The sequence below is a fragment of the Hyperolius riggenbachi genome, chromosome 8, assembly GCF_040937935.1.
Source record: "Hyperolius riggenbachi isolate aHypRig1 chromosome 8, aHypRig1.pri, whole genome shotgun sequence".
Taxonomy (NCBI): Eukaryota; Metazoa; Chordata; class Amphibia; order Anura; family Hyperoliidae; genus Hyperolius; species Hyperolius riggenbachi.
In genome coordinates this window covers 242,938,647-242,954,375 of record NC_090653.1, presented here as the reverse complement: position 1 = coordinate 242,954,375, position 15,729 = coordinate 242,938,647, and the positions used below count along the sequence as shown (strand labels likewise).

Here is a 15,729-nt window from a genome sequence, read left to right as displayed (position 1 = left end):
ACAAACCCGGGTTGCTAAGAAAGCAACCACTAGGAGCACGTGTAGGGAATGCCCGCCCCCCACTCGGGTCAATGGGATCCCCTCTGGGTCGGTCGCTCTCCAAAAAAAAGGATGCTTATGAATAAAAACCATGAGATATCAAACCTCCCAACAGAGGTAATAAAACAGGAAACACGAGGAGGCACCCAATTTAGATTAACAGGATTTAAAGAAAAAACATTTAAAGGTTAAATAGTGAGGCAAGTGTTGGCTTACCTCCAATGAAGTCACACCAAGCAATCATCAAAAATTGTTTATTAGCAGAAAGAGGACAACGCGTTTCATGAATTTCATCAGGTCAGTAAAGGATTGCAGTCACGCGTTCTTTAAACAGCGTGTTGAAATAACAAAACCTGTGGCGGTACAAATATCTAGACACGCCCATTGAGGTACATAGGCAGTGTGCTGGCATGCACTAATGCATCGCATTATTGGGAATTGTAAAGCGCATAATGTGAATTAAGACACTGGCAGAGAGACTAGGAATAATCATTACAGGTGGAGGTTAAGGTCAGGCTTTTTGGGAAGGGGGTAAAGGTAGCTGATGTTAGCTGATGATGGGAATGCTTGCAATCTATTGTAGTCAAAAATGACATGTAGACGACATTTGGCGCATGAAACACATGAACCAGTATTCAGTTAAAACAATTAATGGGAATTTCAAGTGAATTGAAAACAAAAGTTACTTACTTCAGTAGTGGAAAGCCCTTTCAATTGCCCAGCGGCTCCCTGGATGCTCCTACAGCCCACCGTTCCACGCATGGTCCTTTATTCAACTCAAGCAACACGACTAGGTTTCTTCTGGCCGCCAGCATGGGCGTATCAAGACTGGGCATGCGCAGATAGAGTCTGTGCATACTCTGCAGAATGAAGCACTCATGCAGTGAGAATAAATCCATGACTTTGTTCTACTGGGCAAGTGTGGCCCTCACTCATGCATGCCCAGTACAGATGTGCTTGTCCATGAACAGGAATGCGGGAGGGATCTTGGAACGGTGAGCTCTCTGAGGATCCAGGAAGTATCTGGACCATACAGAGGCTTACAACTGCTGTGGTATGCAACCCCCCCTCCCCTCCTCCTCAAGCTGTACTTGTAAAGCAGGGCTGCCCAACTCTGTCCTAAAGTACCACCAACCACCAGTACAGGTGAGGTAATTAGTGTCTCAGTAGAGCTGATCAATCACTTGGGAAGCACTGCTTTAAAGGATCCAGCACCTATCTCTAACTTCCAGCCAATGCTGTGTGACAAGAAGCAAGACATAAAAAAGGTTTTTATTCTGTGTACTGAAGCTACCCATCTTCCTTCTCCTCTGTGCAAATTCCTAGGCTGAACGCTTCCTCATAAGAAACCCTGTATAGAGTTCATGGGGTATTTTAAATGGTAAAAATGGCCCCAAGTGCTCACTTAAGCCAGATCGGGTTTCTAGCCTTGGACCTTTCAGAGATACCATGGAGGGATATGGGAAGCTGTAACAGGAGCTTCCCTAAGTAGATAAACAACCTCTTTACAAGTCTGCCTGGCATCTTCTCATACAGCAGATGGAGCTGGAACTGGTAGCTGTAAATCTATCAACTATTTTTAATGCAAGTACACTTACTGCATTACTGATCTCAGCCTCATTTTAAAGCATATTAGCCAGACTTTAAGCTTCACTCCAGGCACAAAGGTTTTCCTAAATCTGTGCAGGCATTTAGCTGCAGAGCTTTCAATTGGCTGTGTAGCAGCCCAGACAGACATAAGACTGTCATTTTTTATAGCATGCCATCTTCCTCATAAACACACACCTTATAACAACTGCCACAGCCAACAATCAGGCATGTGTATGGCAGCTGGCGACCCCCCCAGCCCACGAGTGATCCACCGGGCGGATCTATCCAATCCCAGCGATGCCGATCCCGGATCCCCCCTCTGATCCAATCGTTCACGCCGATCCCCCGCCTGCCGCGTGATGTCACGCATTCGTCACTCGTTGGCCTTCCATCACCCCATCGCATAACGACACAGCCCGTCGTCAGCTACACAGCTGATATGTGCGTGCAAATCGGTCCAGCGATGTCACAAAAAAGTAATATTGGAGAAGAGTGATTGCCAATGGATGGTATTTTTAGGTCTGTGCCTGGACATGGGCTTTAAAGTAACACTAAAGCCAGCTTAAAATAAATAGTTACATACTTACCCTATGGAGAAGGAAGGCTCTGGATCCCATATAGCTTCCCCGATCCCCTCTCGCTGCCATCAGTACACAGCTGTTGAAATTACTTGACCAATTGGTCAAATACACCTTTGGAAGCATTTGGTTCCTGAGTGCTTCCAAAGATGAGCGGATCCATACTGCGAGTGCTTGCTCGTGCATGCGCATATAGAGAAGCCTGTCTTTGCTTTGGAAGCACCTTCCAAGAACTCCCGAAGGCACAGGATTTCAATGGGGGACAGCGGTGGACTGAAGACATAGAGAGAGGACTGAGAAGGCTCTATGGGATCCAGAGCTATCCCACTCCATAGGTATCTAGCTTTTTTCCCATTTAAGTATATTTTGTCATAATATACTAGTTACAAGGCCCAGCGCCCTTTTATTGTGCGTTCGTCGCTCCTTTATGTACTTCTGTGCTGCACATGTGTGCACAGATTTTGACAATCTCAAACATGGTGAACTGACATGGCCTCTGCACATATACATGTGTGATGGCCACTTCCTGACACCGGGATGAATCCACATGCATGGCCCTTGTATGTTAATTAGCTGCAAGGTCCTTGCTGCAATCTCTGCAGCTTTGGCTCATTCTTGCTAGCACTTGCTATTATTGGATTCCCTATTATGACCTTGGCTAGTTCCTCACCTTGCTTGATCTTTACCTGTCCTCACCTTTGGCCTGTTTACTGACTTGCTCGCCTGTCCCGATCTTTAGCTTGTTTTTCACCACGTCTCTCCACAGCCTGCCTTGACCTTAGTCTGTTACTGGACATCGCTACCTCCATATTCCAGTCTGCACTCCAGCCTCGTAACAAGACCACGGGTACCTTCTGCATCACCGATGAGGCAATCCCAGGGGCCAAGACCCGGTGGCTACCAGGCAGTAAAATAATCGGTTACCCACTAGGGGTGGTGGCCCATCATCCCTTGTGGGGTGCTATGGTTAGGAGCTGTAGCCGCTTAGACTATGCGCCTCAGGAGAGGCCCCGCCTACCATGGGTGCCAGGGTCTACAGGGTACGCCAACAGCGTAACATGAGTACATTAAAAACGGAATGTTATTCATGTGTCATGTATCACTGAGAGCTTATACGATGGCGGATGTGCATGGTGAGTGGATAGGATACTTATCGGTTGCAATACCTGGAAGATGGCTGGCATGTGTGTGTGATAGTGTTCATTCTGCTCGCGATTGAACTTCTGTAACACTGATGAGTAGTCTCCCTTACTGTCGTCCGCCATCTGGTGACGTATCTGGGCTTGGTTTCGTGCCTGCAGTAAAGAAAAAAAATGGATTAATAAAATGGATGTGACAGATTCAACAGACATTCCCTACAAAAATATAATTGAAAAGTTGAAATGTAGTCGTACAGAAGAGGAACATAGAGATAATATAGCCCACAATGTGACACAATATATTTTGTATGTACAATACCGTTTAATTCTTTTTACTCCCCCCACACACGTCCATTCTCTCTCAGCTAGTACAAATGAAAGACCCCTATTCAAAAACCCTCATTCAAGAGTGCTTCATTTGGGGTTGATATCACATCATGACCACCCCCCCCCCCCCCCCCCCCCTCCAAGCTGAACAACTTTTGGTTGCACTCCTGAAACAGCTTTCATATCACAAGGACTTTATTCTTTGTGGGACCACCACTCTGAGTGTCTGCAAAGATTCAGGAGAACTTAGTGGAAGATAAAACCCTTTAGTGTTTCCAGCACCTGTCAGACCACACTCAAGAGCTGTGGCAAGTTACAGTAGTTTACAGAAAGCAATATGGCAGCTACCATGAAACAAAGACTACAGAGCCCTGGCTTAGATCACATGAAGCCAATGGATACTCCTAAAACCTCCACCAAGCAGAGATCCTTGGTTCCCCATATTCATCAATATGAAAGAGTCCCAGAGCCAGCAACATGGCAAATGTCATTCCAGGGTTGCTATGCTAGTTGTGGATGTCACCACATCATTATTAGACAAACAATTTGAGAGCGATCCTAACAAAAGGTGCCTAAAGTATCAAAAGCCCTAAAGCTTGCAGGATGGAGCAAACAAGAGCGAGCCACCAGGAGAATGTCCCTAGTGGGATGCAGTGGACACCATCTTGTGAGCTCCCCATAAGTAGGTTGTTAGCTTGATTGAGTGAATTACCATTTTTTTCATTCAGCGTGACTGGTGTATGCAAACAAACTGGTGTTCCTCTTCGGTTAGCTGCATCCCACAAGGTTTAGAGACTCTAGCCCAGTGGACAACCTCAGCTAGGTTCACTCACAGGTTCCTTGTCCTTTCTGATATGTATTCCATTCTGGATGCGCTCTTTGGTTGTGTGAGATGTGTTGGCACAGGGACCCCAGAATGAGATCGGCTTTCAAACTGGCTCTAGGCTTGCCCCAATATCGGTGAGTGTGTGGAACCAACCATCTCAGCATTGATGGAGGGATTGTGTGAATCAGACTTCATGTGAGTTAAGCTGGGGTTCTTTAATTGTTTTTAAGCTACTTAAAAATACACCTGAAGTGAGAGGAATATGGAGGCTAACACAGTTATTTCCTTTTAAACAATGCAGATTGACAGGCTGTCCTGGTGATCCTTTACCTGCAATACTTTTAGTTGTAGACCCTGAACAAGCATGCAGATTTGATGTTGATGCACACCATAATTTTTACTACTGGCAGACAAGAAAAAAGCTAGATAGCATCATCTGCCATTATCTATAACCACACCTAACATTGTGATAGATGTATGTCTATTAAAAAAATACATTTTTTATAGATATACATATACACTAAGTGAGATACTAGTTGCATGGCAGTTGGAAACAGCTGTTATTTCCCACAATGCAACAAGGTTCTCAGACAGGAAATTGTCAGGACCATGGTCATGACATCATACTGTGGGAGGGGTTTCACCACATTAGCAGCCATAAAGACCCCTTGATGGTAACTATTTGAGAAAAGGTAAACATTTCTCGTGGGAAAGGGAACATTTCTCGTGGGAAAGGGAGTATCGGCTACTCTTTGGGATAAAGTTCCTCTTTAAAAAGGAAATAAATATGGTAAATATGTTTTCAAAAGACATCTTTACACCATAATGGGCCATATTCTATTACCCTTTCTCCAATAAGATATTTTCAAACCTTATCAATAAAATATCTTTAAAGCTCCCATCAAACAAGAAATAACTCAAAATAAGTTTGAGGTTACCCTTTTTACCTACATTTCAATACTCTTTCAATCGCAAAGTGCTGAAAACTTATCTTTTAGATAAAAAATTATCTGCTTGGAGAAAACTCAGGACAAAAGCTAATAGGTCAAGTCCCAATGTCTTCACAGCTTCGTAATGGTCAAACAGAGACCGTCAACAAGCTGCTAGCCTCCTCCATGCAGTGACCCGTCCAATCATCATTCAGTGCCACGTAGGCAGGTAAACAGCCATGCTAATTGGACCGAGTCTGCTGCCTCTCTTACGCGGTGATCTTCACAGGCCCCACACTGGGCCAGATCCATGACCTGAATATACAGACAATAGTTTCCAAACAACTAATCTCTCAAACGGCAGCAGCGGATGGAACACTTTATTCATGAGAGATGGAAACTTGGAGCTGCTGCCAGAATGTCTTAGAACTCTGCCGAACAGAGGTGGCCAGAGCACTGTCTCATGGCAGAGATGAAAGAGGACCTGTCACATGGTGGCAGTGGCGGAGCCAACAGGACACCAAGGCCAGAGACGACAATTAATCAAGTAAATTAAAGAAGAACTCAAAAAAGTGAGTATTTAGTGGTTATAACATTTTTAATTAAAACATACTAAAAATGTTGTGTCCTTCAAAAGTTATCACATGCAGAATTATTCAATCTCTCTCTCTCTCTCTCTCTGGCCAACTCACCTATCTGAATGAATCAAGAGATAAGCACAGGAACAAATTACTTGCATTGCAATGCCAAGTACAGTAGTGCTATCTTTAAAGATAATAAAAATGTCAGGGGTCTGCCGGGGAAAATCAGTATGAAGCCTGGGACCCACTACAGACACTTTGCAGAAAATCGCAAACAGCCTGGGATTTGCTGAATTTCCAGAGCAAATGACATTTGGCTTTGCAGCCACTGACACGACCGATCTGGGATCGCGCCGAAAATGCTGCAAGCAATGATTTGCAATCACTGCACGATCACAACTCTGCAAGTTAAACCGCTCCCCTAGAATTCCACCGTTGCAGTACACTCGCTCTGAGTGGGTCCCAGGCCTGAGGAAATTAATTCCAGTATTTTTCTCCTGTCAGACTAAAAGCGCTAGCGGGGCAGCCTCTAGAGCAACTAAGTAGACAGTAGCAGTGTTAGGGAGTCTCGCCCAAGAACTCCTTAAAATGTGTTAAATGATGTTTAACAGCGCTCGCCACCCACGGCAATTGTTCATTTTTGAACGACCGACGTGTCAGATTAAGCCGTTGAGCATCGTTCCAATCCTCATTGACTTGTGCGGGATTTAATGTGATCGTGTAAACCATTGTTTACATGATCATTATTTTCTGATGCTGCAAATGACGCTTTCAGATTTAGCCAGATGGATCAGGGAACCGATAGGTCGTCGGCGGAGATACCTGATCCATGTGCCCGCATCTGCCGGTGGGTACGTACCTTAAGGCTGTGAGAGACGTGTGTTCTGTATTATTGCCCCCTTTCCCCCCCATCCAGTCTCCTCAGTTACAAGCACGTCAATTAGAGCGCAGAAGATTTGGGTGCAGCCGGGGTCACCACAAACTGTAATAGGAATTACGGCTATAGCGGCGCTCAGTGAGTCATTTCAGTGCCGTCAGAAGACGGAGCTGAAGTTATTTTTTTAAACACTGTAATTCAGCCGCCAGTAATAGCTGGAAGCCGGATTACATCATTCGCCACCATCCATGTGGACCTGGAGGGGGAAAAGTAATCAACGCCGGTGGGAACTTGTGCAGGAGCAGGGCAAGCCATTTCTCGGCTGTATCCTGCGCCCAAGTCTCCCGGTGGCGATTTCTCTCGTACGCCCGCAGTTAATCTACATAACTTGTGTTATTTTAAACAGCTTGTATTGTAAACAAAAGAATCTGGCTGATCTGACACATGGAGTTATTTTTTCTGCAATGTAAGATTTCCCTGTATGAGTGGGTGATGGCGGTACTGTTCTGAGGAGATCACTCGCTTCAGCATCAGAGAAGCACAGGCGCAAGCGCTGAGTGTTTGGTTTGCAAGCGGTAATAGAGACATTAGAGAAGTGCCCATACGACACACGGTGACTACAGCACGACAAGCCAGGATGTGTTTGGCTCCCTGCAGACCGCTTCACTTAGCCTGTTAATTATGGGTGCTGGAAGCATGTGTCATCCAGAATATTAATTAGAACCCGTCAAATCCCTATTAGACAGTTGATATCATCATTTGGCATTAAATAACTACTTAGCGATGGCAGGTTCAAATGAGACATCTGGGTCTTTTTTTTTTTTTTTTTTTAATTAAAAAAACCTGTTAGATAAAATAGACATAACAACATGTATACATTTAATACTCTGTTCCCTAGAGGTCCAAATTAATAATCGGGTCAAAGGAACAATTTCCTTGAGCATACTCAAGCCCATTTTACAGTAGTTGAGCATTGGCCCGGGTTTAAATTTCAGCTAAGACAATATTTGTAGTGTGGCCACAATCTTATTTTAGCGATCGCAGCGTAGTCATGGTCTCTGTCAGTAGTCACAGTGTGGTCACTGTCTTTGTCAGTTGCTACAGTGCAATAACAGTCTTTGTCAATAGTCACAGTGTGGTATCTGTCTCTTTTATTGGTCATAATGCAGTCATGGTCTCTGTTAGCAAGTCACAGTATGGTCACTGCATTTGTCAGTTGCTTATAGTTTCTGTCAGTAGTCAGTGTGGTCACAGTCTCTGTCAGTGGCTGGTGTTCTGATATCGGAGTCACGTGAAACGCGTCACAAAGGGCATGTAATTTAATTCCCCCTGACCCTTCAATTCACTAAGTGTTACTGCATTTGGATTCTACTAATCATCTAGCCAAATGCCAATTCCCTAATCCTATTGCTACACTGAAATTACCGACTAGCGAGGTAAATTACTGAATCGTGTGGTAAATGCATCAAAATATGTCAGTAAATGTCAATTCACAAATACTGAAGCATTCAGTAAATCAAGTAAAAGTTTTCTGTATTTACCTCCAGCTCTGACCAGTCAGTAATTTACAAACTCGTTGCAGTGAAGCTGACAGATGTAGCAGACAGCCAATAGGGAGAGCCACACAGCCCTGCTCCTCACCCCATTTGATCCGATGCACTGGTGGGTGGGACTTCAGAACGACAGAGCAGGAAAAGGAGACAATTAAAAAGGCTTTCCTGTATCCCTTTAGATGTGCATGTCCATATACTGGTACACAGAAGAGCTCCCTCTAGTTGGCATGTATGCACATCTAAAGGGATACTGGGGAAAGCAGGGTTGTGGAGTCGAGGAGTCGGAGCCATGTTGGGTACCCGGAGTCAGAGTTGGAGTCGGAGTCGTGGTTTCATAAACTAAAGAGTCTGAGTCGGAAGATTTTTGTACAGACTCCACAGCCCTGATGGACAATCACAAGTGGAAAGGTTTACAGCTTCCAGTCTGACCTTCTCCACAGCAGGTGGGACTTACCAAGCAGGGCTTAGTGAATTAAAGCGCATATTTTCAAATCTTAGTGAATTTGGAAAAAAAATTGGGGACAAAAAGGGTACTTTTTTTTTACTGGACTGCCCTTGATGATTTGAAGCCCGTCTGCTTGTTCGTTAAAGAAATGGTTCTGAAGTGTGATGATCAGAAGTCTTTCAATGTTCCAAATTTCATTCACCAACATTAGTTGCTAAAGTGATGTCATGGTCTCTAAGGCCTGGAACTCACTAGAGCACTTTTTTGAGCATTTAGAGATCGCTTTAAATCTCTAGCCATTTCCCTAAATGCTCTGCCAATGTAAATGGATGCAACAGATTCCACTAGAGCGATGGTAATTAGGCAAATCGCAATCGCAGGACATGCAGCATTTTGGGAGCATATGCGCTTCAATATAAAGTATTGAAACTCTGGCAAATCAAGCAATCAGAATTAAAATCGCTAATCACAATCATAATCGCTTGCAAAAAGCTTACACTTTTTAAAATTGCTTCCAAAATCGACAGAAACCGCTTACAAAATGCTAATGAAAAACGCTAGCGATAGTGATTTGCGACTTGAAGTAGGTTCCAGGCCTAACAGTTACTACAGCGGTTACAGAAATGAAAACCTGTTATCCATGACAGAGGAGCTCACACTGCCGGGGCCTATAAGGAAATTGAAGGATAGAACACAATGGCCTCAATTCACTAAGCTTTATCAAACGCTTGATAATTTACCTCATGGGTACAATCTAATTTCGAATTCACTACGGTGTTATAGATTTATTGAACATTTTATCGATAAAACATTTGATAAATTTATAACACCATATAGTGATGCTGGAGTCTGTACTTAGTGAATTCAAAATTAGATTTTACTCATGAGGTAAATTATCAAACATTCGACAAAGCTTAGTGAATTGAGGCCATTTTGTGGCACACTAGAAAACTGTGACACAATACGGTGTCTCGGAGCGTTGAAAAGCTGGGACATGCTACAGGGCACACCTGGGGGCACAGTGAGGGTCCTTTTCCACTGCTTTTTGCTCTTATGATCGCACTGCGTTGAGATCACGCAAGCAGCAATTTCCACTTGCTGCAAGCATGCCCATAGCCGTTCGGAACGGAGAGCAGTTGTGACAAGAATTGTGCAAGCTGGCGATAATGTTCAGGGAAAAAACTAAGTGGGAAATGATCAAAAGGAGCAAAGGCAGAAATTGGTAGAAGGCAAATGGAGACATACACTTTAATTGAAAGCTTTGTGGGCAAGGCTGCTGCTGTTGCTTTTAGCTGAGACAGAGCTCTTTGATGAGATTACAGCCTGCTGCCCTGGATATCTGTGATGCACAGAGTAGTTGGCGACAGGATCCTTACCGGGCTCTTTAAAAAGAATTAATAATTGACATTAGCAAATAATGAGATTTTACACGGAACGCTCTGTCACCGTCTACACAGGACTTATAGAAAAATATTTGAACTTGGAGTGTTAGCAGCACGCAGTTATTTTATAGATGAGCTGGTTTCATAACAAAGGCAGGATACGACAGACCTGTATAATGCCAGATGTTTGCTGGCTGTTTTATATCCTGAGCCAGTGAGGTCATATGAAATAAAAATCCCACCTATCCAGACAAGTACACAGCCTGTACGCTGTACATTCCATTCACAGGAGACAGCACTCCCGGAACACTTTATATCACCCAAAACAATCCAGACATGGGAGGACAGACACACCAGCGGCCCACGCTGTTCTGTTACCGCTCCATCCCACTGGAGAATAATTAAAGGAGGACTCCAACCATGAAGGGGGAGCAGAACTCCATATAGTGATGCTGGATAAGGCATTAAATAGGAATTACATTTAGGAAGAAGGTAACTTTGCGGCTGGCTGGTAATATGGGTGTCACATAAACTGTAATGTTTATTGCAGTTATAGAGGTGCTCAGGGTATAAGTTGGGCACTGGCACTGGCGTTCAGGGTTTTTTTAGCAATAGGCTGCGGCGAAATGGGCACAGGCATATCTGTAATAGGCACCCCGCTACCCTATAGTAAAGCATCAAGGGATTAAATTGGGTGCCAGCGAACGAGTGTGGTGGGCGTAGCGGAAATGGGCACTCGGCTGTACCATAGCTGAGCGCCAATGTTAACTTGGGTGGCGGAAGTACAGGTGGGCGCTCCGCTACAGTAAAGCTGAGGTCCAGACATATTGAGGAGAGTGGAGGAGGGTAAGATAACAGGCGCCTGGGGTCCGACTATTATGTAGCCAAACGCCAATAGGTGTGCGTGTGTGTGTATTAGAGTTAGGGGTAGGTGGGGGAAGGGTTGGCATGAGGTTAGTCAGGGTTAAATTAGAATATTGGTGACATTAGCAATATGGGCAGAATGGTGGTGTAGTGGTTAGCGCTCTTGCCTTGCAGCGCTGGGTACCTGGGTTCGAATTTCTGCCAGGTCAACATTAGGCATGGTCGGAAAATTCAGCGGAATTATTAATTCCGTGATTCCGGTCGGAATTAATAATTCCGATTTTGTTAGTCGGAACGGAATTTCTATATATCTCAAACGGAATTCCGCGGAAATTTTATAATTCCGACGGAATTTTCCGGAATAGCATCAAAAATCCTCCTCCTCCTCCTCCCTCCCATCCATCCATCCATCCATCCATCCTCTTATATCATCCAGTAGGGAATTGCAGATTTTCAAAACAGCTTATATACCATAGCTGGGATTTGAACCCAGGATGCAGTGTGTAGTAGGTATCTATCTTAACCTCTAGACCATGAACCACACTACATGGTAAAGCTGTCCTAGCATAAACCATACTACCATTATGATCAATGCAATAGAAAAAGTAGCATGATTAAGGGATGCTATGGTATATAAGCATGCTTTTCAAAAAGTACAAATCCTTAATCATGCTACTTTTTCTATTGAATTGATCATAATGGTAGTATGGTTTATGCTAGGACAGCTTTACCATGTAGTGTGGTTCATGGTCTAGAGGTTAAGACAGATACCTACTAGCTACTACACACTGCATCCTGGGTTCAAATCCCAGCTATGGTATATAAGCTGTTTTGAAAATCTGCAATTCCCTACTGGATGATATAAGAGGATGGATGGAGGAGGAGGAGGAGGAGGAGGAGGAGGAGAGAGAGAGAGAGAGATTTTAAAAAATTTCTGACGTGATTCCGTATATCTCGGAACAGCTCAGGAATTCCATCGGAATGAAACGGTAGCGGAATTGCGGTAGTGGCGGTATGCGGAATTACCACGGAATCGGAAATTGGCTCTTCAGACCATGCCTGGTCAACATCTGCAAGGAGGTTTGTATGCTCTGTCTGTGTCTGCGTGGGTTTCTTCCGGGCACTCCGGTTTCCTCCCACATCCCAAAAACATACAGATCAGTTAACTGGCTTCCCCTAAAAAAATTGGCACTACACGATACATACATAGACATATGACTAGGGTAGGAACTAGATTGTAAGCCCCTCTGAGGGACAGTTAGTGACAAGACAATATACTCTGTACAGCTCTGCGTAATATGTTGGCGCTATATAAATGCTTAAATAAATAAATATTCTACTTTCCGTAATATGCGGGGCCCAAATTCTTGTGTGCTTTTTTAATATGCATGCCCTTTACTGGCATTTTAATAAGAAATAAATATGACAGGCCCCATATCCCTCTCCCTACAGGTTCACTTTAAAGTGGCACCACAACAACATCAAGTAGAATGTAATACATTATTCAGGATACCCAATTTTATGTTATCGTGGCTTCAAAATCAGAAACCCTTCCTTTACGTATATATTGTTGAATATTGGTATGTAGCCCATCCAGTTAATTTTAGCCTAGGCCATTAAGTTAGGCAGCCTTCAGCCCCAGAGCACTCTGGGAGAACAGGTGTTTCTGCTTACTTTGGAACACACAAACATTCCACAGTGATGCACCTTGCCAGCAGTAAAGATGCCACCACCAGTGATGTATTTCAGAATGTAAATCGGGGAGAGGAAAGATTTTAAAACGGGCAAACACTGCCTAAATCATTTATAAATGTATATAGCAAAATATAAGCCACTTTAATTATTAGAGGGGAACTTCACTCTAAACAAACATACTGCCATTAAGTTACATTAGTTATGTTAATTAAAATAGATAGGTAATATAATCTCTTACCCACCCAGTTTTAAAAGAACAGGCAAATGTTTGTGATTTCATGGGGGCAGCCATATTTTTCATGGGGGCGGCCATCTTTTTGGTTGAAAGAAGGTGACAGGGAGCAGGAGACACAGTTCCAACTGTCCCGTGTCCTGGTCACCCCCCAGCTGCACGCAAATCTTAAATTCAAATAAAAAAAATAAAATTGCGCCAAAACAGCAGAACGAGAACAACATCAGAAATCCCATCATGCTTTGCACAGCTTTAGGGGAAAATGCCCGGGCAAAAATGAGGCTTCTGTAAGAAAAACAAAGTTTGGATGCTGTCAAACTGTTAAAGGAACACCAAGCCTTTTCAGTGCTGCGGAGTAGATTTTTAGTCTGGAGGTTCACTTTAAGTTGCGTTCAGTAAAGTTCCTCTTAGGGCCCACTCACACTCGGGGGCGCTTTGCGGCGATCGGCAAAGCTCTGCTGAATGAGCGCTGCACAAGTAATCCTATGGCATTACTCTCACTGCAGCAACTGCTGCGTGCTACATGCAGCATTTTCTCGGTGCCAAAAAAACAAACAAACGGAAAAAAAAACAATCACAGAATAGCGTACCGCAAAATCTCAATTGCAATCACTATGCAATTGTGATTTTGCGTTGCGGAGTGCGAATGGGGCCTAAAAGTGATCCAGATGGCAGCTCTAGCAGAGATAGTATTGTGCGTTTTTTGTTTGTTTTTAAAAATAACATGGATGCTTAAAAAAGCCCCAGATTATTCCCATTACTAAGACGCAGCACAGTGAGTTAATTGCCATGGCAACCACTATGAGGCAGGCTGCGGTCTTGCACCATGCACAGAAACAGGTGCAGCCGTAGCATGCCAATGTCTGCAGCCTCAATATTTACGGTTGTACTGAACGTACATGACACGGCGGGTGTAAGCAAAGCTGTCCTCGCTCCATGTCACCAATCTTGCTGACAGTTGCTCTTTTCCCCTCCGCTGCAGCCAGAATATAACAAGAAAATCGCCTTTTACCCAGGCCGCTTATACCACCAAATACCTGCCTAATGATGGGCATGGCTGCTGTGCAGCTCAGCCGTAGATAGCATCTCAATGGCCCTCATTATGTTCCAGCTGTAATGAGGCCTTTGTCCCCCCTCCCGAAATTAATACAGCAGGCTGAGGCCTGTTTCTTGATCACAGATCAGGCAATTTACAGCAAAATCCTGCTTTGTGAGATCAGCCTCTTTGTAAAGGCCCTGCAGTTCTCCAGGAGAAAGTAATACAGGCCTGTGAAGTGGGTAATTTGCATACTCATCTGCATACCAATACCCAGCATGCCCAGTGTCCCTGCCAACTCTGTGATTTAGCGCTACCCCAGCCAACATCTGGTGGAGCGCTCAGAAAGGCTGCCCAGGATTTAAATGGCTTAAGATCAGCGGTGGGGATGGCTTCCTAAAATCCTAGGTGGCAGGGGTGTGGGAATGGGGCGGCATGCTGGGCGAGCGCTAAGGAAATCACATTTCAGGATTACATAACGGATGGCTGTCTGGACTCCTGCTGACGCCACCATTAACAGGACAATAATATTTTCTTGCTGTTGAAAAAAGAAGTTAAAAAAAAGCAGGAAGGAGGTTTTTAAGTAATTCCGAAAGTACTTATAGATTTTATAGAAAAGTCAGGGGAAAGTACGATTTTCACATGCGTTTCACAGTCTGTAAAACTTTTAATGAAAGAGGTACTGTAGTGACATATAGCAGAATGCAGTAAAATATTCAGGATACCCACGTTAAATATCGTTTCAGCATCAGAAACACTTCCTATAGCTTGCTTAGTGTTCTCCACAGAATTTTTTTCCAGCCGGGTGGCAGGAAAAAGTAGCCGGGTGGGGCGAGATAAGAGAATGCAGGGCAGGTGCTTCTGTGCTCAACTCTGCTTACAGCACAGGAGGTGGTGAGCCGATGACAGCCGGGTGCTCACCAAACCTAGCCAAGTGCAGAACCCGGCTAAAAGACCCAGGGGAGAACACTGCGCTATATATTGCTGTATATTGGTGTGTATCCCCGCCCTCCCACTGAGGTTTAGCCTAGACTGTTTACTATGGAGAATTCTCCCCACCAGAGCATTCTGGGAGACAAGGTATATTTTGAACCGGCTTTGGAATTCTCACGCAGGGCTGGTGCACACCAAGAGCGCTTTTAAAAATGCTAGGGCTTTGAAAAGCGCTTGGCAAATGTATTTCAATGCGATGGATCACACCAGAGCGATGTGATTTTCTCCCAAACGCAAATGCGAGGCCTGCAGCATTTCTGTGCTTTTCTAAGGCAATTCAGCCTCAATGTTAAGTATAGGAAAGTGGAAAATCGCTCTAAAAAGCGCTAGAACAGATCGATTTTCCAAGCGTTTTTGTTACAGAAGCTGTTCAGTACCAGCACTACTGTAACAAAAAATAAAAAAATGCTACACCAAAATGCTCCAAAAATCGGTAGGTAGGATTAGAAAATCTCTAGGCACATGCCTAGAAACGCTCTGAAGAATCATTTCTAAAAGCGCTGAGCGTTTGCGATTACGCTAGCACTTTTAGGTGTGCACTGGCCCTAAATGAACATTTCCCAGAGATCACCTGACACCACTAAAGATGTTGCTGCCTGTGATGGATTTCACAAAGTAAATAAAGATTTTATAAGTAATTTAT

The 15,729-nt window shown here is 44.1% G+C and overlaps 1 protein-coding gene across 14 annotated transcripts in view; it reads right to left on the bottom strand.

Annotated features, from left to right (window-relative positions):
- Positions 1-15,729, bottom strand: part of FNBP1 (formin binding protein 1) — a 243,885-nt gene that overhangs the window by 73,756 nt on the left and 154,400 nt on the right. For all 14 annotated transcript variants that reach the window (XM_068248467.1, XM_068248463.1, XM_068248464.1 and 11 more), the window contains one exon: positions 3,374-3,502. In XM_068248467.1, the coding sequence (XP_068104568.1) occupies positions 3,374-3,502 (129 nt within the window). The remainder of the gene's footprint in view (positions 1-3,373; positions 3,503-15,729) is intronic.